The 27,429-nt window shown below is 42.3% G+C and overlaps 1 protein-coding gene across 2 annotated transcripts in view; it reads left to right on the top strand.

Moving 5' to 3' along the window:
• Positions 1 to 18,991: 18,991 nt before the first annotated feature.
• PARK7 (Parkinsonism associated deglycase) overlaps positions 18,992 to 27,429 on the top strand; it is a 38,299-nt gene continuing 29,861 nt past the window's right edge. For both annotated transcript variants that reach the window (XM_085876177.1, XM_085876176.1), the window contains exons 1-3: positions 18,992 to 19,159; positions 24,956 to 25,057; positions 25,613 to 25,672. In XM_085876177.1, the coding sequence (XP_085732303.1) occupies positions 19,070 to 19,159; positions 24,956 to 25,057; positions 25,613 to 25,672 (252 nt within the window). In that variant the 5' untranslated portion in view covers positions 18,992 to 19,069. The remainder of the gene's footprint in view (positions 19,160 to 24,955; positions 25,058 to 25,612; positions 25,673 to 27,429) is intronic.

The following is a 27,429-nucleotide window of genomic DNA, read 5'->3' as shown; positions in this document are numbered from 1 at the left end:
TTCCCCTCCCTCCTCTCTCAACCCCTGCCTTAATACTCCCCATCAGCGAAGTGATGGGTTGTATTTGTGTGTGTGTGTATATGTATATATATATATATATATATATATATATATATATATATATATATATATATATATATATATATATATATATATATGAAAGTTTCCAATAAATTGAGTGTTCTTGACAGCTAAAATATGGGATGAACTTGAAGTCAGCCCATATTTGCCTCATTTTGGTGGAAATTGTGAAACAATGGAAAATCAAATGTGTTTGAAAAACCAATCAACAATGATCACCCCAAAGCAAACGATTTTATTTTGTACTCGTGACCAAGAGAGTTTTTGTTCTGCAATCAGGCTGCACCAAAATCACCAAGACTGAACAAGCCAGTTCTCCCAGTTGAAAGCGCTTTGGCTGAATGAAGACAGAAAAGGCCACCTATTTGCCTGCCAGCACCAGCACCTCCCTCTTTTTGTCTCGCCTTTCTTTTCAAAAAAACATAGAACACCACTTGTAGACAGCCCCCTCCGCACAATGTAAAGCCGTAACAAGGCGAGGTGCGGGGTTTCACACACCCGGGTTGCTTTATTCTCAACGGGCAGAGGAGACAGAAGGATAATGCTGTGTATCTGACACCATGTGCCAAGTTCAACACGACACCGGTGTACCTTTACAGACTTTGCTCCTTCCAAATGTCTGATGCACACTTTGAGGCAAATGATGCACTTTAGCAACTTGTTTCCAATCACAAGGACTTGTAGTCATTGTCTTTAATCTCGATGTAGTTACATAGATGGAATTTCATCTTATCTCATAGATACATTTGTGATGTTGGATTGCTCATCTGGGTGTGTGACGTTAGCTCCGCGGTCATCGAGTCGGTTGTTCAACGGCGAAAGCAGAGATAAACCAAAAGTATTTTCGAAAGTTGAAAAAAGAGGAAAATTCTCAATGTTTTGTTTTCAAGATTGACATGAAGTGTTTGTTATCAGGAATACAGTTGATGCAAAAGAAAGAAGAAAAGAAAAAAAAACCCAGAAATGCTTTACCCTCAAGCTTTTTCTCATCTCAGAACTCATTTTCTTGCTGCATGATCACACGGGGGAGAAAATCATATCTGAAGAGCCTTTTGGAAAAGTCTTGGCAGGGTCCACCAATCAATGCTTCTGGGTAATGATTCTAAACTCCTGGAACACAATGAAGAACTGTGCCTGTGCTGTCATTCCTAATGTCATAGCCTTCCCAAGCGAGAGTTGATTGAACCTAAAATGGTGGAACCGCGAAAAAAGGAAAGTCTCCAAAAACGAGCCATCTCTCCTACACTCATTTGGACTCCATACCCTGCAGCTGGAAAATCTTTAACCTTTGAGTTCAAGCAAGAAACGGTTTTTTGGTTTCAAATATATGTTGCGGCAGTGCTTGGGGGAGATGAAAGGTTGCATTAGAAAAAGCTAAGGCAGGTGTAGTGGGAAAACCCACGGCAAATAATTAACCCGAGGTAGTGCGTTTGGAGCTTCATGTTTGAACCTTGCAGCACACTGTGTGTGTAATCTCGATCTACCAAGTCCTAGTGCTATATGAAAGCTGCCTTAAGGAAAGAAAGAAAGAAAAGAAAAAAAAACAGAACAAATGTATCGATTACATTCCATGGCCGATCCCACCTTGCTCGAAACCTGTTCCTTTTCATTTTGTCACCTTATGCTGGCTGTCACAAGTTAAGATGATGTTCCTGAAAAAATGCTCCGAGGGATGATTTGACTGTACACCAGATATTTATCTTTTGACAGGTGTGTTAAATCTGCCCTTTCACCGACGTTTGTCAATGACTACAGTGTGCTAACATCATGTGTGTACACGCCCAACAAGGTTGACAAATCTCATGTTTCTTTTGAAATACCTGTATTTCATGCCCTCCCGCACTCCCCCCCGACCGCCCCTCACCCCTCTCTCCAATGAACATCATTATATTTGCATCCATATTGTCTCATCGCCTCCTTTTTCTTGCTCGCGTGCTAATGACACCAGTAATCGGATTGCATTTCAGTCGGAAAGTCGTTTCATCTCCAAAACATCACCAAACAAGAACTTGGTGTTCCCATCAATCTCCTCCGCTAAGACGATACTCGCTGAGTGTACGTATGTGATCATGGAATTTCTATATGATGTCAAAATCATCAAGGCTTCTACTTCTGCGAGCATGATGATTAGTCGCACTGTATTCCTCAAAGTTTAATTGCTAAGCTGTGTTTCAAAGACAAATTAAAAATGTACACGAAGCCTTTTGCCTGTGTAATTGGCCCCCAAAAGACCATCATGTGCAGATGTTTGGTATCTAAGGATCGGTTTACTCGTGAAACAGGTGGTGAGAAACTCAATATACAGTTTGTTCCTTCGTGCCGATTTAATCGAATTTGCCTGGATTCTGAAAATGGTCATGGCTTCGGACGTAATACATTTTTACACTTGCTTAAGAAATAGAAATGATCCACGACTGCCTCCCATAATATAACGTTGTTGCCACCCATTAGCTCTGTTGTTGGATGAAAAACGACTCTTTGTGAAAGAATCTCGAAGAAACAATTGAGGGCAAGAAAAATGGGAGGTCGCCATCTTGGTATTCTCTGAAGACAGCATCCTCCGTGAGACGGGCGCCACGGACACGACAATACAAGCATGCTCCCTGTTATTCTCTGAACTTATTATTTTTTTATGACTAATCTTCTTGGCTTATCTTCCATGATTTGCATGTAAGAATGGAAAACAATGGCTCGTCCGAATCTACGAAGCTTACAGGATCTGACAGCGATGCGATGGGCATGATACCGGGACTACTGATCTGTCATGCCGGTCACAGCAGCGCGTGAATTCGGATATGGACTTCAAGCAGTGAATTCATCAACCGATAGTGGGTCAGGTGAGGTCAGATCAGGTATGGGAGCATGTTCCGGAGCAGCACGTCACCTCCTCCGCTCATGAGGCTCCCTCGCTGAGAGAATCTGGTGTCTGGCCATCCCCCAGGTGTTTGGTCAAAAAGAGTAAAACTTCCACTTTTAAACTCCCTATTATTTTTTTTTGGCACCGTAACGGTGCAAGTTTCACTCCAATGAAGATATAGTAAACTTTGTCTGTCGTACAGTTCCATCATCTTCACATGAAGTCTGGTTGCTGGTTCCTTAGTATTTTAACTTCATTGGTTCATCCATTCCTCATGGTCATAAACCAGAATGACTTGTTTATCCATCGATAAACCCACCTGGTGCTATCAAGAAACACCTACACCTATTTAACATACTACCTTAATAATAGCAATGTATTTAAAAAAAAAAATCAAATGCTTCAAACACGACACAGCAACTTTCCATCGGTCCCTCCCCAGCCCCAATATATCCATCCACACCTCTCAAACTTCCATAACTCGCTTGGTCACATAACTCAGCAAAGCCATTTTATGATGCACCCTCATCTCAGCACCGAGTCGATACTCGTTCTCTTAATTTCACCAAAACCATATACACTCAAATCAAGATGTTTCGCTCCACTGGCAGAGACATCATGTTCTGTGCTCTTCAGCATTACCTTTGTTTTGAAAATTAACACAACCGTGCTTTGCAACCTTAACGATTTCTGGTTGATGTGAACTTTTTATTCCAGAAAATCAAACAGCACAGCGGAGTTGATGAAATCTAATATAATTCCCAAGGTTATCCCCTGATACATATATATATATATATATATATATATATATATATATATATATATATATATATATATATATATATAACCACGTCTCTCATCCGTGTCGTCGCGCTTCCACGCGACCTGTATCGATATCTTTGCGATGGGTACGCAGCCATTTCAGGACACATAGGCCAACTTTGATTGCTTCGTTCTTTCTTAAACTTAATGCCAATTCTGATGTTCTATGACGTGAACAAAGGGAATACAATCACAATGTGACAAGGTTGGACTGCATGAGGGATGATTTATGGTTTCCCAACCCATCTCCATGAGAGTAGTCGTGGCATTTGCCATGATGGACAAGTTTTCCGTATTGCGCAGTAAAGTCTCGACCTGAGAGGGTAGAGCTGATCATCGTCTATATACTTGTCGTCTCACTTTTTTGAGTAACAGGTTACTGTAGTGTTGTGCGTTTGTTGTTTTCACACTGCCATGATTGTTAAACCGTGGAGATGTTTGGTGGTGGAGGTCAAGAATACCGATTCACTTTGACTCTGGCATTACTTGATCGACCCAGATCTCATAACACCGAATAATGTTCTTCAACAAATGATGCCCTTCCTTCTAGTAGCATTTCAGGAATTATTTTGCAATGGCCACCTGAGCTTACTTTTCATCAAACCTGATGTCCTTCGGTACCAATTTTGCACTATTTCTTATTGAATATAAAGTGAAAATGAATGGCTGTTTCCACACTTCTAACACTAACATCCAATGTTTTTTTTTCTTTCTTTTTCATCTCTAGTAACATAGCAGTTCTCCACAATTCACTGTTCAACACGTTTAATGCTTGATTGAGTGACAGCAGTTGGTTGTGCGTGAGAACGTTCAAGATCGCTTTCCAAGTCACATCCATTTTGAATTCACTGTACCATGTAAACCACAACTACATGAAGGACAGACATCCCCACCAATTTATACAGATGGCTTGTTTGATGTTCTTCACAAGGAACTTAATGATACACCTGTTGGTCCAAAGAACGTGCGACAACGTTGTCACCATCTTAGTTTTAATCCACAATGCTTTGGCCAGCATTGATGCCACTTCCTGCATAACCTGCTCAGGGTAGATAATAACATTGCACAACATTTCAGCATTGCCCTAATAATTTTACGTTTTCCGTAATAAACCAGAACGGCATTCGGTTAGAGTGCATACCTCCGCGAGGCTGAACAGTTCATGTTTTGTATCCCATTGAGAGGCCGGATCTGGATCCAGACCTGAACCAAAAATCGAATCAGCTTGTTCTTGTCACCTAACCAATCCAACTAACTACCTCCTTTTGTCAAAACTTGTCCACAACGATTTGAGATATTCTGCTCAAAGACAAACTTACAGACAAATAGGGGTGAAAGAATAACATCCATCCACCTTCGGTGGCGGAGGTAAAAAAAAATTAGTCCATGTCAACCTTGGACCGTCCTGATACAATCAGATAGATAGTTCCTTTTGGTCATTGCTCTCTCTCGAACTATAAAATGGTGCGAAGCCAAACAATAAACAAGAGGAACATCTGCTGGTGATTTAAAATCACTGCTGTAATCATGTCCCTGGACAGAGTTCCAGCTATATTACAGGTTGGTAATGAGACATCTGTTGCCCGGGAAACGATGACATTACAGATTTTCATCCACACCCAAAATGGTAAGAGAGGGAAGCAAGCTGTAATTAAAGTGTGAAATAGGAAAAATAAAAAGGCCTGCGGTAAAATGACACCCCCTGTGTGAAAGCTTGTTGATATGATGTAAATTGCTATCGTAGATATTTAGAGATCACCATATGATCGTACTTTTGCTTTTGAGATATGAAAGTGTTGAATTTTTTTTCTCAAATGAGGGACTTCATTTTTCTTAGATTTCGCAAGTATATTGATGACTTCCGTCATCTGTTTGTTTGTTTGTGTGTGTGTGTTTGTGTGTGTTTGTTTGTTTGTTTGTGTGTGTGTGTGTTTTGTGTGTTTGTGTGTGTCTGTGTTTGTGTGTTTGTGTGTTTGTTTGTAGGCACGATAACTCGAGAACGGAAGAAGCTCCCAATGTCAAATTACACCACGTGATTCAGGAGGGTGATGTCTAGTGCTGATTAGATTTTGGTCAAAATCGGTCAAAGGTCAAGGTCACAGTGAGGTCAAATATTCGATTTTTGATCGTTTGGTACAGAATCATCGTAGAAACTTCTGGTTTGCATCGCTACCTTCTCAAGAGAGACAGCTTTTATGAGACAAGGTCAGAGGTCAAGTTGACGATTTCGTAAGTAACCAGTCTATGACTGCTTGTTTTATTTATTATAAAGATTGTTTTCAGTTGAACATGTTGTTGTTGTTGAATTATGGAGTAAAATTCAACAAGGTCTGTGTTTTTAGCTCACCTGGACATCAGTCAGGTGAGCTTATGCGATCGAGCGGCGTCCGTAGATGATTGAGCGATTGAGTCGTCAGTCAGTGAGTCCATAAACACTTCAATCATTATCGATTGAACTAAACACAAGATTTTGATAAAACTTGACCACAACCTTCATCACCCATGATGTACTTAAATTTGTTCACCACATTAAAAAAAAAATCAGGCTCTAAAGGTTCCAATCATGTACTGCCTTTTTGGCTGCCGGTTGCATCATTGGTTAAGGGCACAGCTATGCCACTTATGCAGTGCCACAATTACCAGTATACTGGTGCTCATTTTGCCAACCTCAGAAGGATGACAGGCGAAGTCAACCCAACTGGTGTTAATTCAGTGGCCAACAGGGATTGACCTCAGGACTTTAGGATCCCAAGCCACCACCCTCATCTCAAAGCCAACACCAGGCTCCTGATCCAGGTGAGCTTCAGGATAGGCGGTCCTATTTTTTAATCAGTACATGCCATTTGATAGCGTTGATTTGTTTGCGAATAGTTCTAGTGTTGGTAGAATGTGACTGCAAACCTGGAATTGATGCGATAGTCACAAACTCAGTCTTCATGACCACGTTGGTTGCAAGAATAACTGAGCAGACATATTTATTGCAGGTTGTTGACTTGACAATTCATGCAGCAATGAAGTGGGCAAGAAACTTCCATTTACTTGAACAAAAGTACATAAATAAAAATAAATATAAATGTATTTTTCACAACAAGCTAAAGAAACAATTTACTGCATTGTAACAAAAAATATTCAACACTGTCTTCATTTCTCCGCTTATGCACCTAACATGGACACACGTAAACAAACACGTAAAGGGGGAAATGAGAGCAATTTAGGCCTCAGCATCTCTCCACGAGAACTCCTTTTGAGTGGGATTTTGGAACAGGATGAGGGAGTAATGTTCAAGAGAATATAAGGCTCAACCTCACCATTTATGGGGCCATGAACTAGACACTCGAGCAATGATTCCAATAAGCCTCACCACACCTCCAACACTGACCTCTCTTCAAGATCTCATGCTCAGGTGAGAGAACGACCCTTACTGAAGCCACGGGCAGACCTCAACAGTTCCAAAAGCACCAGCGGATGGGGAATTTTTTTTTTCCCCAAAGCTCCCTGCAGTATAATCAACCTCTGAGAAGTTTAATCAGAAGCTTCTCAACAGCATTCTCTGGGTCTTGAACTCCTTTGTCTGTGTGCTCCTCTCTTCTCTCTCCCCACTGTTATCTTTTGTCTGTCTGCTCCTCTTGGTGACTTTTCCCATTCCATTTTTATTCCCAATGGATGAGAACACTCAACACTCCACCCCTCCTCCCCCCCTCCTCCCCCCCCCCCCAGACACACACATACATCCAACACATCCTGTGTGGGTGCACTCACTTCCATAGCCAAGGTCATTCGACTTCAAATCCAGGCCAGATCCAATTTCATACAAAGGTAGTTCCAGATTGAAGTGTCTCTGTTCTCTAAGCTCTCAAAAGGTTTGTTGGGAGAGTCGATGAAAGACAGACAAAAACACTCAGGCAAACTGACAAAAACAAGAGTATGGCTGCACAGTAAAACTAGATAATAATCCATCATAATACCGATAAACATTGTTCAAGGCAGTGTCTTGGGCCCAGTCCTTTTTGCTAATCATCAGTGATCTTTCTGACACTGGAATATCCTCTTTATCCCTTTGTTGATGACTCTACCCTCTGCCAAAGCATCCTTCAGATAGGCAGGAAGCAGCCTCTTCACCCTGCAGACCATAAGAGAACAATGAGCTAGTCATGCACTTGGAATATTTCTTTCCATCCTGACAAATCTCACACTCTCACTTTCTTTCCGAAAAGACCATCTGACAAATCCCCCCATATACTTCCTCAAAAATCCTCTTCAATAAGTTCAGTCATTCAAACTTTAGCACTTGAGCATCGACCATGATCAATGATCATTCTTGGGGAAGCACATATCTAATTTAGCCAACCAAGCCAGCAGCCACCTCCATCATATTTCCTTTCCTTGGCGCATTTGAACTTTTATCTACCGACGTGGTCTTCATCTGCCGCTTGATGGAGTACTGCTCTCCCCTCTGGGCTGGCGCCCCTGCCTCACATCTTGCTCAGCTTGATGCCGTTGAAACCAAGGCCTTCTAACTAATTGCTATCTCCTGCGATGATGCTGAGTCTCTGGGCCTATCCTTTCAAATCGCAAACAGGTCAATGGCCTCCATCTTCTATTGCCTCCTTTCTGGTCTTGTACCCTCTGCTTATTTGCTGCTCCGTCTTCTCCTCCCCCACCCCCAGGTTTCTGCAGGGTGCACGTGGTGTGCCAGTAACCACTTTCTCGTAACCACCAATCTCCTCAGTCTGTTCAATCTCATTATTCCCTCCTGGGCTTCAAGACAGCTGAGCAACACAAACTTAGGTCATCTCCTATCCACAACCATGATCTTTTCTGCTCCCCTTAACCGTCCCCATTCCATCACTCTCCTGTGTTTCCAGTTTTCCTCCACTTCTGTGATGAAAGTTTGTGGCTGTCTCCATCTTGTTCACCCCTTGGACTCATTCTTCCCTATATCTCTTATCCCTCCAAGTCTTCCTCGATTTTGTCGCTCTACCCTGCTGTTGGTGAATTCCCACCCCCCCTTTTTTAACTGTTCTTTTAGTTCTGTTACACCCTGGTTCATTCTCTGATCTAACTCTTCCATGAGCCTCAACTCAGTGTACTAAAAAGTTTAAATTACTTGCAAATTATTCCCACCCGTTCTCAAATTGGTCAAATCTTCATGAACATGTATTTTACCTCTTTGCCAGCTGTGGGAGCCGAGAGTTGAAATTGCAAAACTTTGTCGAGAGAGTTGAAGACTGTATTTTTGCGCAACTTACTATTCACACTATCGTACAGTGTGGCCTTCAAAACTATGATGGTTTTCCTTTCTTTGTTTGCTGGTAAGGAATGGATTGTTAGTACGACACATCAGATGATTTATCGAGTTTCTCTGTTTTCTACCATCCACTTTGTGATATTTCTTCCTCTACTCTCTGAGTCATCTGATCCTCCCTTTGTATTCCTGGGTGCATGCCTTCTTTCAGTAACCCCCTCCTGGTTTAGCTTCCAAAATCTACGTGTATTGGTGACTGCGTAGTGCACACCTCATTTCTTTTATTTCTTGCTTCTCCCATCTATGGAACCACCTTCCAGAGGCTGTTCTGTCTCACTCTTCCCTCTAGGGCTTCAAGCAAGTAGTACACCAACATCTCTCGTCATCCCAAATTCTGAACCATGATTTTTATTACTCCCATTAAGCTTTTCGAGCCCAACCATATGATTTGTTATTTTCAATGTTTCTTCCCCTCCTTCCCCTCCTTCCCCTCCTCTTTTCCAGTTCATTCATTCCAATGACATTTGTCTCGCTGTCAGTTTTACTTTGCTCTTCCATGAGCCTCGCTCATATAAAAAGAAATAAAGAAGAGAATTACGTGGAATGATTGTACAGTGACTTTTGGACATATCATGCTTTGTATACTTTGAGAAGCGTTTGATTCTTTGTTCGTTTGTTTGACTTGTATGCACTCCTGAACCACTGGGCGGAATTAGATGAAAACTGGTGGTTGTACTTCGGATTTGCCCAGGAAGGTTTAGACGATTTAAAAAAAATCCATTAAAAAATAAAATCCATCCATAACGTTTTGAGATCTCGTGCGATATATAATTTCAGCCTGATCAATCAAAGGTGAAGAATCACTTTAAAAAGTTTCGGATTCGGATCCGGATTCAGATCTTCACCAAAATCGATTCAATTTTTCCTTGTTACATACCTAATCTGCCCACCAAGTTTCGTCCGAATCCGTCCACAACTTTTTGAGATATCCTGCTATATGTAATTTTTGGCCCTATATTCGGATCTGGATTAGATCTTCACTAAAATGTAATTCGTCCTTGGCAAAAATATAACACATGATGTCACATACCAAAGCTTTACCAAATTTTGGAAGAATCCATCCACAACTTTTTGAGATATCCTGTTCACATCAAACAAACAGACAAATGAAAAGCGATCAACATACTTGTCAAAAGTAAATTGTTTTTCCAAGTAACAAACACAGACAGACAGACAAGACAAGACAGAGGTGAAAACAACCTCCATCCACCTTTGTTGGCGGAGGTAAAAAAAAAAACAACCACCGAGCCAAATTCCACCAGATTTTGCATATGTGTTTGAGGTACCTTGCGTCAAGGGCACAACCCTCCCACCCTCCCTCCTGCAAGGCAATTCTCTGTCTGTATGTGATTGTACATCTGAAAAATCAAGAAACTCACCTCAAACAAGGAAATTAGCCATTTGACCCATTATTGCCATAGTGCACTCTTGAGTTAATTTTTTCAACAGGTTCAAACATCAATCTTATTGATGGTTTGCAAAAGTGTAAATAACTCCATCTTGATCGGATGACCCAGCTTGCGTCGGGTACCCAACACTGCATTCGAAAAAAAAAACTACGTTGGGGTTCCGGCACATGTGTGTGCATTGAAAACATTGAGATATTGTAAATAATTTCAAGTGTTTGTGCATTTGTAAGTTTTTATGTTACTATTCCACAGCTGACAAATAGCACCTGGAGGCTGCAACATTTAGGTGTCAGTACTTCAGAATCTGGGCAAGGTTTGAAGCTGCCACACGTTGGCCTCAACGTCTGTTTTGAGGCCAACAAAGGCCGCTATAAAGTATATATTGGGATGTAGGGTCAGGTAGTGCTGCCACCATCCCGTTGGCAAAAGGAAACCACCATGAGGCAGAGTTAGTGACTCAGACTTGATTCGCAAAAATTTGCGACTTGAAACGACTCTGACGTGACAAAATTGACTTGAGAGTTGGATTTGGGATTTGGTGTCTGGCGACTTGCTGGCAACTTACATACGACTTGAGCTTATATTGTTGTGGGCCGGGGTTCGATGGCGATGAACGACCATGAGGTGGAGCAGTGGAGTCATTTCCCACCGAACACCCGGAATTTAGGTCGTGACTCTCGGACAACTCCGAAAGTTCATGGGTCACTTAGAGGACCGTGGTCGCCAATATTTTGACGGCGTGAGGTAGGGTCCACTTGTCTAATTCCAATTTACCTAAGTACTCACGCTGTCCAACTACCGGGTAAATCACACCCTCGGTCGACTTTGTCCGAATCGAGTCGCTGTCACCGACTCGGATCCGGCGTAACCGAGTGGAACTTACCAAAGCTGCGAAGGACCAAATGAACAATTTACGGCACGAACGGCTTCACTATTTCTCAATACGCACCTTGCTAGGCCAATGAGAGAAAGCACAGAAAACGAGCTGGTACATTTAACATGGGTTTATTTATAACAATAATCGGGGAGGGGGACACAGAGCAGAGTTAACACGAATAAGAAAATGTAATTTACAAGGAAAGGAAAACACTTCTACAATTCTAGTTACAGATGGGGCACACACACACACACACACACACACACACACACACACACACACACACACACACACACACGCAAAAGAAACTGGACCCGTGAGTCTATTCGGGAGAGCTGGGCCAGGGTACCTGTCCCCCCCCCCCCCATGCGATCACACCGACCCGAACCACCACAGTGGGACTCGAATCCACGACCTTGGTGTTGTCAGCACTAAGACTGCAGATCGCTCAACAATGACCACAGACCGCGCCGCAATCGCCACCAGGACTGCAGACCGCTCAACAACGACCACAAACTGCGCCACAATCGCCACGAACCCTCCTGTCTGCCATCCTCGCGTCTCTTTTTTCTCTCTTCAGGTGGGAGGGGTTTCTTTCCTCGCCACTCACCTCCTGATTGGACGAGGGGTTGTCGGACGACTCGTGGTCAGCCGCCCGATTGGCTGGGACACGCGTGTGGTGCTCGCCCTTCACTCATTGGCTGGAGGAAACGGTCCATGCCCTTCCTTGGAGCGGAGCCTCGATCCAAAGCAACGGAGGCTCCGCCCACACCCTCAGCCAAAGACGTGGGCAATGGTGACTGGGTCGAGTGAGGGACGGTGGCGTTGTTGTTGTTGTTGTTGTTGTTGTAGTTGTAGTTGTTGTTGTTGTAAAAACCTAACTAAAAATAACTCGTAGCGCACACGAAATTCCCATTAGACAGAAGAAGGGCTTCTCACTATAAACACATACTTATCGAAATAACTGAACGATGGGACTGCTGTCTGTGTGCACAAGGTTTCCAAATCCGTAACACTATTGATTTGTTGACAATGCTCGGAAAATAATCGAATAAACATCGTATTAAAATGGGGTTTAAAATAAATGGTAAATGCTTTTCCATCATGGGCGGTTCAGTGATTGATGACATATCACATACTGGTCACCAAAAAGGTAAAAGGGAGTGTCCAGGGTGTCACTGTCCAGTCTAGAGACAGCATGTACATCCAAATAGGGGAGTATCTCCAGAGGGTATCCATGCACCACCCCCCAAGGACTCTACCAAACCAACTTTTTGGTTCCTTTTAGGGTCCTATTACGCATTTGAGATGTTAACAAAAAAAAAAATCCCGGCACTCTGGCGATATTCAAGATGGCGTCCAAAATGGGCGCCAAAATGGGTAAAATCATAGAATACGGGATATAACATCGCACAAATGTGGAAAATTCGAAAAATAATCATTGGGATTTAGTTCCTGATCATTAGTTACTAGTTTCTGATAATTGATATACTGCTTTCTGCATTTTGGGTGGTATTGGGCCTCTGCTGCAAACAAATCAAATCCTCGGATTCGCCTTAAGAGCCACGCGTGATTGTTCTCTTCTGCTATTTGCAGCACTTTCTGCCATCCGTCACGTTCAAATGAAGTGGTGCCTTCCTTTGTGTCGATGCCTGCCTTTTTCACATGGATTCGGCCTTCACTATTGCAGAAAATAGAAATAGGTTCAAAAATGATCTTTTCTGATGCTTTCTTGTGCTTTACCCTTCCTTCTTGGCTGCTCGATGGTCCAGGAGCTTCAGGATCGTTAGATGGTTTACGAGCTGTTAACCTATGTAGGTTCAGGGTAAATCTTTGGTAACATCCGCGGTGATAGCCCTCATTCTCCTGGATCTCAGCAGGAATGCCCTGACAGATATCTGTCATTCGATATGAAGAACCTGGTGGTTCAGTTCAGCTAAGCGACGATCCTGTATATTTTTGAGAAGTGCCATTCTATCATTTGGATTCGTCAAGTCTGAAAAATATGTGAACGATCCATGCTTTATTCCAGACATACGAAGGACACAATGTTCCCGTTTGTGTTTTCTTTCCATTTCAACAACTTACTTTTGACAATTACATGAAACTATTTCTTGCTTGTCTGACATCTTGACTTTTGATATTGATCTTGACAAGCAACGGTCTTGCTAATCTAACTAATCGAACCTGGAAAGAGAAAAAAAATACACATTATACTTGAGTGTATGTAAATATTCAAAGTGCATTAGGGTGTGGGTAGGGGTGTGTTTGTGTGTGGGTGTGGGGGTGTGTGGGTGTGTGTTTTCTGACTTTCAAATTATCCGCCATCTTCAATTCCAAGTACGATAACAATAATAAACATCCTTGATAAGAATTACAAGACGAATATTCCATGGTTCTGTCCCTCCATTATTATTACATGAATGATTAATTATTTGAAGCTGACATTTGATATTTATGATGATTTTACCATTTTAAAAACCATTTTGAACTCCATCTTGGATTTTATGGAAGGCAACAAAACATAAATCACCACATAGGCCTATTAGTTTCTAATAATCAGGAACATATATTACAATGAATCCAAATATTAATTTACTGCATATTATTCTTAGTTTCAGGCTGTTATACACAATTTTATATGATTTTGCCTATTGTGGTGGCCATTTTGGATGCCATCTTGGAATTCAAGCATTGTAACAAAATTCAATCACAAGGTATTAGTTAATAATGATGAGAAACACATTATTCCAATGAATAATTTACAATTTTGTCACAGTTTTTGGCTGTTATATATATAATTTTCGATGATTTTTCATATTTTTGCGGCCATTTTAGACACCACCTTGGATTTTATAAAATGGCAACAAAGGCCAATTATCATAAACTAGTAACTAATGATCAGGAACCAAATACCAATGATTATTTTTTCCAATTTGCCTCATTTTTGAGATGGTATATACCCTATTCTATGATTTTACCCATTTTGATGGCCATTTTAGACGCCATCTTGAATATCGCCAAAGTGCCGGGAATTTTTTTTTGTTCACATCTCAAATGTGTAATAGGACCATAAAAGGAACCAAAAATTTGGTTTGGTAGAGTCCTTGGTGGGGGGGGGGGGTTCGAGATTAGGTCCAAATTGGTCGACTGGCAAACATTTTATTTGAAAAAAACCCCCCAATGTTGAACACATCCTCAACCATTTCTCAGACATGCATTTGCCGATCTTGTTCAAACTTGGCACAGAGATAAGGAATGATGGCTTAGATATGCATCTCAATTTTTTTTTGAGCTCAGATCCAAGACAGCCAACTGGTGGCCATTTTGTTACTTAAACATGTCCCCAACCATTTTCTCAATGCATGGTCCGATTTTGTTCAAACTTAGCACAGGCACAGTACATGATGGCACACACTTGCAGCTTGCTTTATTTTGCGATCTGATAAAAAATGGCGACTGGTAGACTGGTGGCCAGGTTAGTTGTAAATAAATATGGGCGAGCCCTTTAATCGCACACAGAAAAAATACTAAAACAATGGGGGCTATGACATTTTATGTCTTTTTTTTCCTTGTTCAAAGGCAAACTATGAACATTTTTGCCAGGGGAAACCTGACCTCTGGCTGGTAACCCCATGCACATCCCAAACAAATTAAAAAAAAAATTCTGATTTTTGAAATATTTTAGTTGAGTTGGATTATTTAAACTTCATCAATAATTGTAAATCATATCATGACTTTTAACTTTAAAAAGGAAACCGTAAAAAGTACGGAAGCTTAAAAAACGACAATTTAAGTTCAATAAAAAGTAAGTAATTCGTTTCATTTTAACATACATAATAAATATACAAGTAGATTATTAAAATCTCCTTTCCTGGTCCACATTGAATGCTTTGGCTCTATGTGTAAACCATTTAAACGATAACCTGAGGTCACTGACTAGTCTCATATGTTCAAGTAGGGACACAAGACATGAGAAGTAAATTTAACATAAATTAATTTTTGCTGAGAACAAAGCAAGAAAAATGTCCACTGCATAAAGTTCGCAAATAAAAATTTGAGGTTTTATTTGTTGGCTGCTCTTAGAGCATCCTTATTCTGGACATTTCCATCTGTCTGTCTGTCCGCAAAAATTTGGTCAAGCCAAGGGGCTAAACCACTCAACCGATTCCAATGAAATTTGGTAGGTAGGACCAATATTTCTGGGAATCATGTGCTTTCGAATATGGGACCCCGGGCCCTAGTAACGGCATAGCAATGGCCCTTTAATGTGGTCAAAAAATGGGGAAAAAAATAAAAAATAAAATTGAAAAATCGAAGCTAAGAGTTCTGTGCGCAATCTATCGAGCTCCCTTCATGCCAACTTGCAGCCCGAACAAAAAATATTTGTAGGAGGAGATAGGTTTTGGGCGAGTACATGTCGAACATTTCAGAAACGGTTAATTGCGAATATGTCTAAGAGAAAGAGTCTGATTTTGATGAAACTTGGGTGAAATGTGTACAATGTGGCGAGCATGTACACAAAAATGAATGGTTGCTATGCACACCTCCGTTGCTAAGCAACAGCTAAAATACTTTATCGTACATCGTACACTAATTGTGGACTGTACAAAAAAATCAATACCTCCGAAACTGGACCTCCGAGGGACCTGTTTTTTTATGTGCCCAAGGAGAATGTCTTACAGCTTCATATAAAAATAATTAAATCTTTAGCGAATGGATAAAAGGAAATACCAGGGCTGCCATTTGTTAGAGTCTCTTTGGAAACATGCCTGAAATTTCACAAGGCGGGTTTCTGGGCGTAAACTAAGAGGGCTGTGATAATCATATTTATTGTGCTAAATTGATTGATTGCATGTACATGAACATCGGCTAGTCGCGTCGGCCAGCTTTCCATCTCGAGTGAGCAGCCATGTCGCCTACCGGCTTGTTTATTTATTTATTTATTTATTAAGTCGTATGCAGTCTGTGGCTGCTTGGCTGCATAATTTCCTGAGGGTGCAGCTGTGCCACTGATACAATGCCCCCCTGTTACCAGCACACTGGTAATCATTTCCCAACCTCAGAAGGTTGAATGACAGGCTGAGTTAACCCATCTGGTGTTACTTCAATGGCCTGACAGGAGCTTGAACTCAAGACCCTAAGATCTAAAATCAGCCACCCTAACCGTTGAGTCAACCCCAAGCTAAAAAATGAGTTATTTAAATCACTTTTTAGTCAACCAATTCCATGATAGTTTCTCCCCCACTAGGTTTACAAGTAAATGTAGGACTTTACACAAGTTGAAGTAATACTACGAAGATTTGAGACTTCACTTGCAACATGTCGTCAAAGACTCGAGACTTGACTCAAATGACTTGTCAACATCTCTGCCACGAGGTCCATAACTCCATCGGTTTTCAAAGTCCAGCACGTCCCACGAGCACCCCCAGGAAAAGCTCACCCAGGCGAGAAGCACCGGGTAGCCTCTCTAGTCTTGGATAATAGGCCCGTATTCGGTTGAAAATGGACGGGGGGGGAACTGTGACCGTGAATGGTGATCAGTGCCATGACATGCTGATGTAATTTTTCATTCTTGAATTACGTCGCCGCAATTAACCCAAACTTCAATGACGTTTTCTTTCAACAGGATGGGGCAACTTTCCATAGGAGCAATCAAACAAGGAGGCAACTGTTGCAAGGGACATTTCCAAACCATGTTGTTTCAGGATTTGGGGACATTCCATGGCCATCCCACTGACCTTCCATCGCCAGATTTTTTTTTGTGGGGCAATTTTAAAGTCCAGGTTCTATGGGACAATTCCAAGAACATTAACTGACCTGCAAAACAACATCGGAGATGAAATAAGCCACATTTCTGCTGAAACGATTCAGCAAGTTGTGGACAATGTATTTTTAGATCCTCGTGGAGGATCTCTAAGTCTTACTCACGTTGTTGTTCTTGTGGACTTTTTTGTTTCACAGCCTACAGTTTTCATCGAAACTTCCTGAAACTTGGCATATATATGTAAAAATACTCTGCGCAGACAGTAACGATCTCCGATTTTGAAAATTCCTCCTAGAAAAAAAGTTATGACGTCAAAATATCTCCGCTTATGGAAATCGCCGAAAAAATTATCTCCGAAACTCGGCAAGCTTTTTGAATTATATTTGCGGGAATCGAACGGGGCGTTAGCAGAGATGAATTACCGCACAGATGATGCATCACAATGACGTCATATGAATTTTTATGACGTCATTCCTATTTTTTGACATTTTTTGTTTCACAACCCAGAGTTTTCATCGGATCTTCGTGAAACTTGCCATGTATATGCAGAAAGCCCACGCGCAGGCAGTAACCATCTCCGATTTTGGAAATTCTTCCTAGAAAAAAAAGTTGACGTCATAATATCGCTGCAAATGGAAATCGCCTATACCATTATCTCCGAAACTAGGCAAGCTGTTTGAATTTTGTTTGCGGGAATCAAGCCGAGCATTAGCACAGATAATTTATCGCAAACCTGATTCATCACAATGACGTCATATTCGCTTTTATGACGTCATCATTAAGAGGACGAGAGTCTTAGCTCATTTGAGCTTGTTTAAATATGCTTCAAGGGAGTTTTACCTGACGTATCATTTCAAAAAAAACTAAAGAAATGTTGGTACCACCAATTGTGTTCTTTCAACTGTCTGGCATTTTTGAATTTTCACTGAACAAATTAAACAATTTATCATCAAGACAAATGTGTCCATTAATTGATCGTCAATGTACTGCAAACAACGTAACACAAAGTGGGTCTGTTCCGGGATTACTCGCTGTTTTGTAGAAATATAATTGTGATGTTAATAACATAGTATATTTCGCGTCAACTAAGCATGACGTCAAGGCACATGTTTTAATGAAGTATGACGTCATCTCCTGGGTGCCACAATATGGCCGCCGCTCGGCTTCACAATCGCTCAACCATCCAAGAGTACCGCGTCACTTCCTGGGTGTCACAATATGGCCGCCGCTCGGCTTCACAATCGCTCAACCATCCGAGAGCACGCGTCACTTTCTGGGTGTCACAATATGGCCGCCGCTCGGCTTCACAATCGCTCAACCATCCGAGAGCACGCGTCACTTCCTGGGTGTCACAATATGGCCGCCGCTCGGCTTCACAATCACTCAACCAACCAGACGGTGGAGCTTTTTCCCAAGTTAATATCGATATCAGTGGCTTACAAAGAATGGCTTGTGGCAGATCGGAAGATCTGCAGGACTGCCTTTACTTCCATATTATATGATAATGATGGAAAATAATGATGATGACGACATATTTTGCTGAATGCAATCATCTTTTAATGCACTTCTTCTTTTCCTACACTTCTTCTTCCTCCAAAATTGGCCAGAGACCTCTCAGGAATATTATTACATCGGATTGAGTCGTCGAAATCCCAGTGGTAATTTCAAATTTACATTCTAAATGGTTTAGTCATGCAGTTTTTCATTGTAATGTTTTTTATTTTCGATTTGATCTGTTTCCTGGATTTCTTTCCACCGTTTATGAAGCATGTAGGATTTTTTTTATTAAACCATGTATAGCCACAGGATCGTTTTGCTCAGCTGGTCTCTCACCCCTCTTTTTTTTATTTTTTTATTATTTTTTTTTTTTTAGACGCCTTTTTAAAAGAGTGCGGTGGGGGTCTCAGCGATTGGCGGTGGTTCTCACTTCACAGCGGCGGCGTTGACGGCGATGGCAGCAAAACGTGCTCTCGTTATCCTGGCTAAAGGAGCTGAGGAGATGGAAACGGTCATCCCAACCGACGTTCTCCGTCGAGCGGGGGTATGTTGCTGAGCCTGGGTGCAGCGAGCTGTTGGGGTTTCATTGCGGGGGTTTCTCGCTTTATATATTTGTTTTGGAGATGCTAAATATACTCTCACCCTCCTAATCTGGGCTATTGCTTTTACATGCATCCCACTGATCAAGGTTATGTAAGTAATTCGCTTAGGATAGTATCAATGACCTTTTTACTTTTCACAGTTTTTTTTTCATTTTTTTCTTCACAGTTTTTTCTTCACAGTTTTTTCTTCACAGTTTTTTTTTCACAGTTTTTTTTTTCACAGTTTTTTTTTCACAGTCATTTTTACCCCTCAGCCCGAATTGGGCGAAGGGGTATTGTCGTCACAGGCGTTGTCCGGGCGTCCGTCTGTCAACTTTTGGTTTCCGTCGATTTCGAGGAGAACGCCATGTCCGAGTAAATCCATTTTTTCTGGGTGTGTTGGGATTGAGTCGAGGAAGGTTCCTTTCAAAAATGGGTGTGCTGTGATTTTCAATATGACCACCATCTTGAAATTGGTTTGCGTCAAGGGGCTGAGGGGTTACGCCCGCTTTGCGGTGATATTTTTTTATAACTACTCGTGCGGGTCCGTACGTGCGTGGCCGTACGTAATTGACGTCATATCAAACGAAGAAGAAGAAAAAGAGTTGTGACGTCAGTGGTGCAAAAAAAAGAGGAAGAATAATTGTGACGTCATTCGTGACGTCATTGCACCGTGTCCTGTGATCGGTTTGGCAAATAAATGGCCGTAACTTGGGAACCGCTTGTCCGATTAATATCAAACCTTGAAAAGGCACATCCTCAGGGCCCCAGCAACATTCCTGGCAAGTTTCAATCAGATCGGACCAATGGTTGTTGAGAAACGGCGGTCGCAGACACATAGACATGCAAACACACAGAGATTGCTGGAATTATAGATGGACAAGTACGTGCCCATAAAAATAAATAAATGAATATTCAAACCGTGAGCAACAAACAACAACCACACAGGCCGTTTCTTCGCTCTCGCGTGCCCGTACGTGCGTGGCCCGGAAGTTCGCATATTATTCGCAGTTACGAGTATTCGCAATTTCGTTTTAATGCCCAAATATTCAATGAGCCCCAACGTATTTGCCTTTTCGCAATGTCATCGCAAGGAAAAACAAAAAGAGAAGAGAAAAAAAATTACTTCCTGGTTCGGAGCATACCAGCACTCTGATGTTACCGAAATGTATGCACCGTCTAATCTGAAAACGATCATAACTTGGGGCATTGTGTTTATCTATAAATGCGCATAAGAAATCGAGAAATGATTAGAATACACGAAGTCATCACTCTCCAGAAGCCCGTCGTTGTAACCCGAAATGGGGAGCGTGACTGAGCTTCCCTTCCCCCCATCAGCCACGCCCACGTAACAACGTGTCTTGTCATTGGTTTGGTAAATAAATGGCCGTAACTTGGGAACCGCTTGTCCGATTAATATCAAACCTTGAAAAGGCACATCCTCAGGTCCCCTGCAATATACCTGGAAAGTTTCAATTAGATCGGACCAGTAGTTGTCGAGAAACAGCGGTCACAGACACAGATTGCTGGAATTATAGATAGATATTAGCTCAATTTTTTTTTGCGTAAATCCGAATAAACGACCACGTAAAGGTCTTCAATGATCACTTATTGGTGAAGAACCCCCTCCAAATGGGGTTAGGGTTGATTTCCCCACCCCCCCAGAATACAGGACTTTGGACGTGACGTTTGAATGGTCCGAGGCCTTCTGCGCATGCGCTGCGCGCACGTTTTCAGTTTGCAAGGTGATGGTCCCTTCCACGAACTGGGCAGCGCAAAATCAGAAATTCAAATCGTCTTTCAAACATAATACGGGCAGAGAGTACCTGTCCGACAGGCGGTCTTGTTCCAAGCATGCAACGTGTTTGTATTTGGGCGGTGTATAGGCAGATAACAGCTCTGTTGGCAAAATTAAAATTTCCAGAGTTATGTGCATGAAAACGTACCCACTGCTTATAATTCAAAACTCCTTGTTACGAATCTGGAAGCCATGAGCCCAAAACATTCAGGTCCTTGTAGAACAGTTATATCGGTAAGTGTGTGTTTCTCGTTAGGGTCCCGTCCCTTGCTTAGTGGGTAATTAAGTGTTCATGCGCTGCGAAGTTGTCTCATAGTCAGGCTTTAAATCTTTATATCTGACATCTTGAACAACAACGCGCCTTCGTCTCGCTTCCTTAACCCGACGCCATCACGCCCGCGGTGGGCGGAGTTCACGGCAGAACCTCGCAGCGGCTCTCGCCCAATCGGGCTGATGCGAGCGAGGTTGCTGTCCTTTGACCAATGGGACTCCTCCACTGTGTGAGGGGCGGTCTGCCCTGACGCTCGCCACGCACCCCCTCCCCCCGGTCCAATCAGCGGACTTGGCACCCCTTTTGGCCAATCACGGGGGCAACGAGTGCATTTGTGCGCCAAAACCGTCCAGTGAGGGAGAGCGGGTCGGAGGGGGCGGCTCCTCCCCTCTGAAGAGGGAGTGAATAATTGTGAATTGAAGATGACAGGGTAGATGTGTTACTCTATGAATGTGTGGGTAAAAACAATAAGTTTGAGAAGTTGTGGGGTGTAGTTCATAAAGTGTTGCTAGTTTCCCATGGTCAGGCGTCTGTTGAGAGGGGTTTTTCCCTCAACAGACAGATAGAGAAGGACAACCTGGGTGAAGGCATGCTTGTGGCACTGAGGCAGATCATTGATTATTTTGTACTGGTAGGTGGAACGCTCAAAGTTGAAATCACAAAGGAACTGCTATCCTCAGCATCCAGTTCTCGACATAAATACCATCAATATCTTGAAGAAGAGAAAAGAAAGAAAGGGCAAGAAGCCATCCAAAGAAAACAAAAAATGGTTGAAGATGAAGTGGATGGTTTGAAAAAGAGAAAGGTGTTGGAAACTCACATAAGGTCTGACCACATTGTCAGAAAAATATGCAGACGTGGCTGAGGCAAAAGGTGGCAAAACAAGCCACAGTCTTCTGGTAAAATCAAATGCTCTCAGGCACTCTGCCAAGCAAAAACGGGGGTGAACTCAAAGTTCTAGAAAAAGAAATTGAAGAGAAGGCAAAATCCTTGCCTGCTATGTCCTAATTGGATATTACAACGACATGTAGCTTACAGAATGTACTGTTCTATAGTGTAGAAGCAGTCAGGAGCTGCTGCAACTTTGCAGGTGACAGCACCTACAATAACATTTTAACGTAACAACACATTAACATTGAGAGTGCTGCCATCTGGAAACTTGTGACTGCTCCTGGCTGATTCGACAGTAACTGTGAAGTGAATTTGCCAATTGGCTGTGTGGTGCGTTGTGCCTTGTCGACTGAATAAGCTCCTGCTGTGTTCTGTATGTTCAATATTAAAATAGATTTTTTGTAAACTTACTATTACTATCTTTGTTAATTTCAAGGTGACTCACCTCAATTTACCCCTGGAATTTCTAGGATGTGGTCCTTAAAAAGGGGTTATTTTAGCCCTAAAAAGTCCTTAAAAAAAGACATCTCAAAATAAGTGGGAACACTAGTTTAGTGACGCCGAATATTCAACATTTGGCTGTCGAGAGTCGGGTGAGAGCCCCATCACTCGTCCGAATCCTTAACACTGGGGTCAAGATTCGGGTGCGAGCCCCACCACCGCTGAATCCTTAAATATATATATATATATATATAATATATATATATATATATATATATAATATATATATATATATATATATATATTATATATATATATATATATAATATATAATATATAACGGATTCGCGCCCGCCGGCGTGCGACGGCCACGTAACTCGAATCGCGGCACGTCGCCCACCGGACGGACAATCCAGTCGTGACCCTCTCGGACTAACGCCGGGAACCAGTCACGGGTGGACCTTTCGGTCTCACCGCGATCGAGCCAATCAGCCCCCGCGTGGGATAGGGTTGCTCGCCAAATTCGACCTACCTAAGTACCCACACGGAGGGTAGACCGGGCGATCGCACCTCGCCGGAGGTCGACTTCGGACACGGGCCACTTAAGCGACCCGTTCCGTACTATCGGGATAACCGAGCGGTGTTATCGTCGGCCTCGACGGTTCGATTAATTATCGGGCGTATTCAGCCCACTACCAACCCTTTACGTGAAGCAAGATGAGGATTCAATGAAAGAAATGACGAAGCGAAGCGGGAAACAGTTCAACACAAAGCACATTTATTCGCGATGAACGGAAAGCACACATATTCAATTCCACCAAAAGCACATAGAAAAGAAAAACACAATGCAATTTACACAAAAAGCAAATGCGACAATGCAGATCTAATACCGATTACGCGAGCACACGGCAACACTTATACAATTTTACTTCACAGACGGCGCCGACAACACATACCCAAAACCAAGGAAAAGAACACCCTCAAAGATGAGGCGGGCCTGAGGCCGAGACCGGGTCGGGCCTACCCGTCTGGTGATGAGACGCGGAGCGGCGATGGTGCCTCAACTCCGCGGGCCTCGCGGACAGAGTCTGGTAGGGGGTGGGAAAGGAGCCCCCTTGGTCGCACTATCTCAGCGCGGGGGGGAAACAGGAGGGGGTTGCTGATGCTCGGGGTATAGAGGATTTCCACTCTGCCTCGAGTCCCGCAACGAGCGTCTCCACCTCGGCCAGGTCGCGCCGTCGGCCTCCCTGGTGTGCAGCTCCCTGCACGACGCGAGCACCCCCTCGTCTGCCCTCGCCGCCTCTCCACAGCTCCGTCCCCTCCGCTCCGACTCCAACGCACACGACGACGACCAACTCCTTCTTGCTTCTTCTTCCCAACTCCACCGCCCGCGAAGTCTTAACTCTCTCTTCCACTGACGAACGCGGTCGCTTATATAAGCCCCGTGGCTTCGCTCTCTCATCTTTGACCCCCTGCCTTCGACCTTTCACCTCGCTCCCCATTGGCCCGAGAAAAAGTGGGCGTGAATGCATTTTGATCCATAAATTTGCATATAGCGATCGCCCTCCAACGCCCTGGAGGCGGGGCCAAATCGCCCCTCGCTCACCGATTGGACGGAACAAAAGTGGGCGTGTGTCGTTTTTGATCCGTTTTTGAAGTGGAAAATCCGTGGTTTTGTACACGCTGTTCGGCGCGCGCCCTGCACGAGTCCAACACCGGTACCCACAAGCGGCGCAAGAACGGTGGCGATGCGACGGTTGCGAGGTGTGACGTGAAGCGGCGCCGCGGTGGGTGGTTGATGTTGTGGTTGGTGGTGGTAACAATGGCGGTTGGTCCAAAATAAAGATAGTAAAAGAAAAACGGCTATCCTGAAGAGTCGCAGCACGCATAAATGACATGTATTCCCACTAGACAACGGGTTTGGGCCTAACTACACATATACTTACCGAGATATCTCACCTAAGGGACCTGAATGGTGGTTTGCGAATTTGGTAACCACAACAATATATATATATATATATATATATATATATATATATATATATATATATATATATATATATATATATATATATATATATATATTGGTTGTTATTTTATTTTTGGAGTAAATGCCCAAGAAGAAGAAACAGTTGTCGAGTTTATGGCTGTTTCTGTATTTGTCCATTGAGCACACCAAATTTTGTGGTTTTACCTTTTACTTCCTTTTCTAACTGTCGGATCAGTTTTCTTTTTCTTCCTCTTCCTCTCACGATGCCATCGCGACTAGCTTTGTGTCGACGTTCAAATTTGCCACCGTCTATATCTTTCAATCTCGTGAGCTGCTTTGTGCCATGGCACATTTGTCCCACTTCACAGATCAAAGTGACCGTGGCTGGATTGTCAGGCGTGGACGCTGTCCTGTGCAGTCGAGATGTCATGATCTGCCCGGACACTAGCCTGGATAAAGCGGCCGCAGAGGTACATTACATCTGGGATTTGTACAAGTGATGCATTGCCTTCCAGCTCACAATATCATGACTTTTATCAAGCATCATTTTTCATTATCCATGATGGGCAAAGCATACATTTTGATTGCATTAAGAAATTATTATTGTGTAAATACATCAGCAATGTCTTGTACTGGATATTCGCTGATGCAAAAAAAAAAAAATTTTTCCTCCGATTATTCAAAATGTCTGATTCGATAATTTTTTGTTGGCCTTTGCTTATCTATCAGAACAAGGTCTCCGACTTGAGCCGTGTAGATTAAAAGTTCAAACATGACATTGACTTTCATCATCGATTTTAAAATGAAGTGCCTCTGGGGTCGTGCACTTCATAATCTCATGTTTGTTTATTAATCCCCCCCTCCCCCCCCCCGCCCCCCCGCTCTGAATGCTTAGAGACATTGCTCTTTACTCAAGTGCTTTTGGATCTGAAGAACAAAATGTGATCCAAATGAATAGCTTACCACTATTGAGTTTTGCCGGAGTGCTATTTTGACTTGTCTTAAGTGCATGTCGTTCTCCCTAGGGTCCTTATGATGTCGTCGTCCTGCCTGGAGGAAATGAAGGCGCTCAGAATCTCCGAGAAGTGAGATTTCTATTCCCGAGAGGGAGTTTTCCTGTTTTCATTGACTCGTGTTATTTATTTATTTAACAAGGTTGCTTGTGCCTGGAATGGTGTCGTGCAATCGATAGTTTCATTGTGACATGATTCGACGTCCATTACAGAGAAGAGTCAGAGACGAGACTTAATTCGTCAAGCACAAAATGGTTTGAACTGGTTTTCGAAGTCATCACCACACATTGAAGAACAACACACCAATGAACATTTTTTTTTTTTTTTAAATATGTTCTTTTACACGTTTCACGTCTCCTCCAAAATGTTGGTTTACCAGTGAATGGCCCAGATGTAGTGACGTCACGAAAAACGATCAATTGTGACTGCGACAGGTAAGGTAACGTGGCCATGTCCAACTTCTGATAATCACCATATGCATGAGATCTACAGGCCGTGTGGATTTTGGGAGAAAGAAGTAGTAATCCTTTAATGTCCCAGTAACTTGTTAATCCACTCTTGAATACAAATGATGTTTGAGAATTGTAAAAGGGTGTTTGTTATCCCCATGCTTTTTTGAAAAAAAAAAAAAAGAAGAATGATGGGTGGGAGTTATTGTAATCTGATCCATCTGTCTGTCTGTCTCACTATCTCCTCAATGGTTGTGCAGAAATTGATCAACCTTTGTAGTTGTGATCACCACATTGGCAAGAGGGTGTGAGAGCAGTGTCATTTTCGGCCCCACCCCCCCCCCCCCCTGGGGCCCAGGGGCAGGGTCAAAAATGCAATTACAGGCACGTTAAAAAAATATTTTTAATGAAACATTGTATATGCAATAAACATTTTGGGATTCATGAAGTATGTAATGATTTTTTTTTTTTGAGTTGACCCCAGGTTCATGCCCCACAGGTGGTGGGGACTTGGGGTCACAGGGATCAAAATAGAAGATCTTTTTAACTCGGAATTTGATATTGTCATTCCTGGTGGAACTTTCTGCCATCTTTCAACTTCGCTCTCGTTATTTGGAGACAAAGCATACAAATGCTTTGTCTCCTATTGTTATTGGTATTTTTATTATTATTATTATTATTATTATTATTATTATTATTATTATTATTATCATTGTGGAAGCTGTAGCGTCGGCACTGCGACTCCGATTAAGTCGAAACTTCACGCGAATGTCAGGGTGGATGGGAACTGGTGCATATTCTTTCCGAGTTTTGATTTTTGCAATCACCACGGCAACCAGCTTGGATTTAAGCAAACACTTCAAAAATCTTCTGCTCTGAAACTGCAAATGCTATCGATTCGGTTCTTGTCAGATTATGCAGGAGTACCCATGCTGCAAAAAATGTATAAGATGACGTCATTGGTGAAGGGTTTTCCAGCCACGTTGTGGTAAAAAAAAAAAATTTTTGTTCGATAAACACGAAACCTTTTTTTAAAAATTTTTTTTTTTTTTAAATGTCGACACCACAATAAGAACTTTAATATTAAATTTTGTTTTGATTGGTCACATGGTCTGGCAATGACAAATTAAACAAAATTGGTGATGTCATTGGTGACACCATGTTGGAGTACTTTCCCCATGTTTATGTTTACAATCTTAAAAAAAAAGCTATTTCTCCAGAACTGCTGCTCCAATTTAGTTGAAACTCTATACAATGTCGGGACAAATGGGAACTAATGTTTGTTTTTTTTTTCTGAATTTCGATTTTCCAATCATCATGAGAACCACCTTGTGATTTAAAATTTTTTTTTTTTATATATACAATGTCGAGGCTCATATA

This window comes from Eptatretus burgeri, chromosome 4, assembly GCF_056783735.1.
Source record: "Eptatretus burgeri isolate ZD-2024b chromosome 4, Ebu_testis_v1, whole genome shotgun sequence".
NCBI classification, from domain to species: domain Eukaryota; kingdom Metazoa; phylum Chordata; class Myxini; order Myxiniformes; family Myxinidae; genus Eptatretus; species Eptatretus burgeri.
This window is presented reverse-complemented; position numbering and strand designations above follow the sequence as displayed.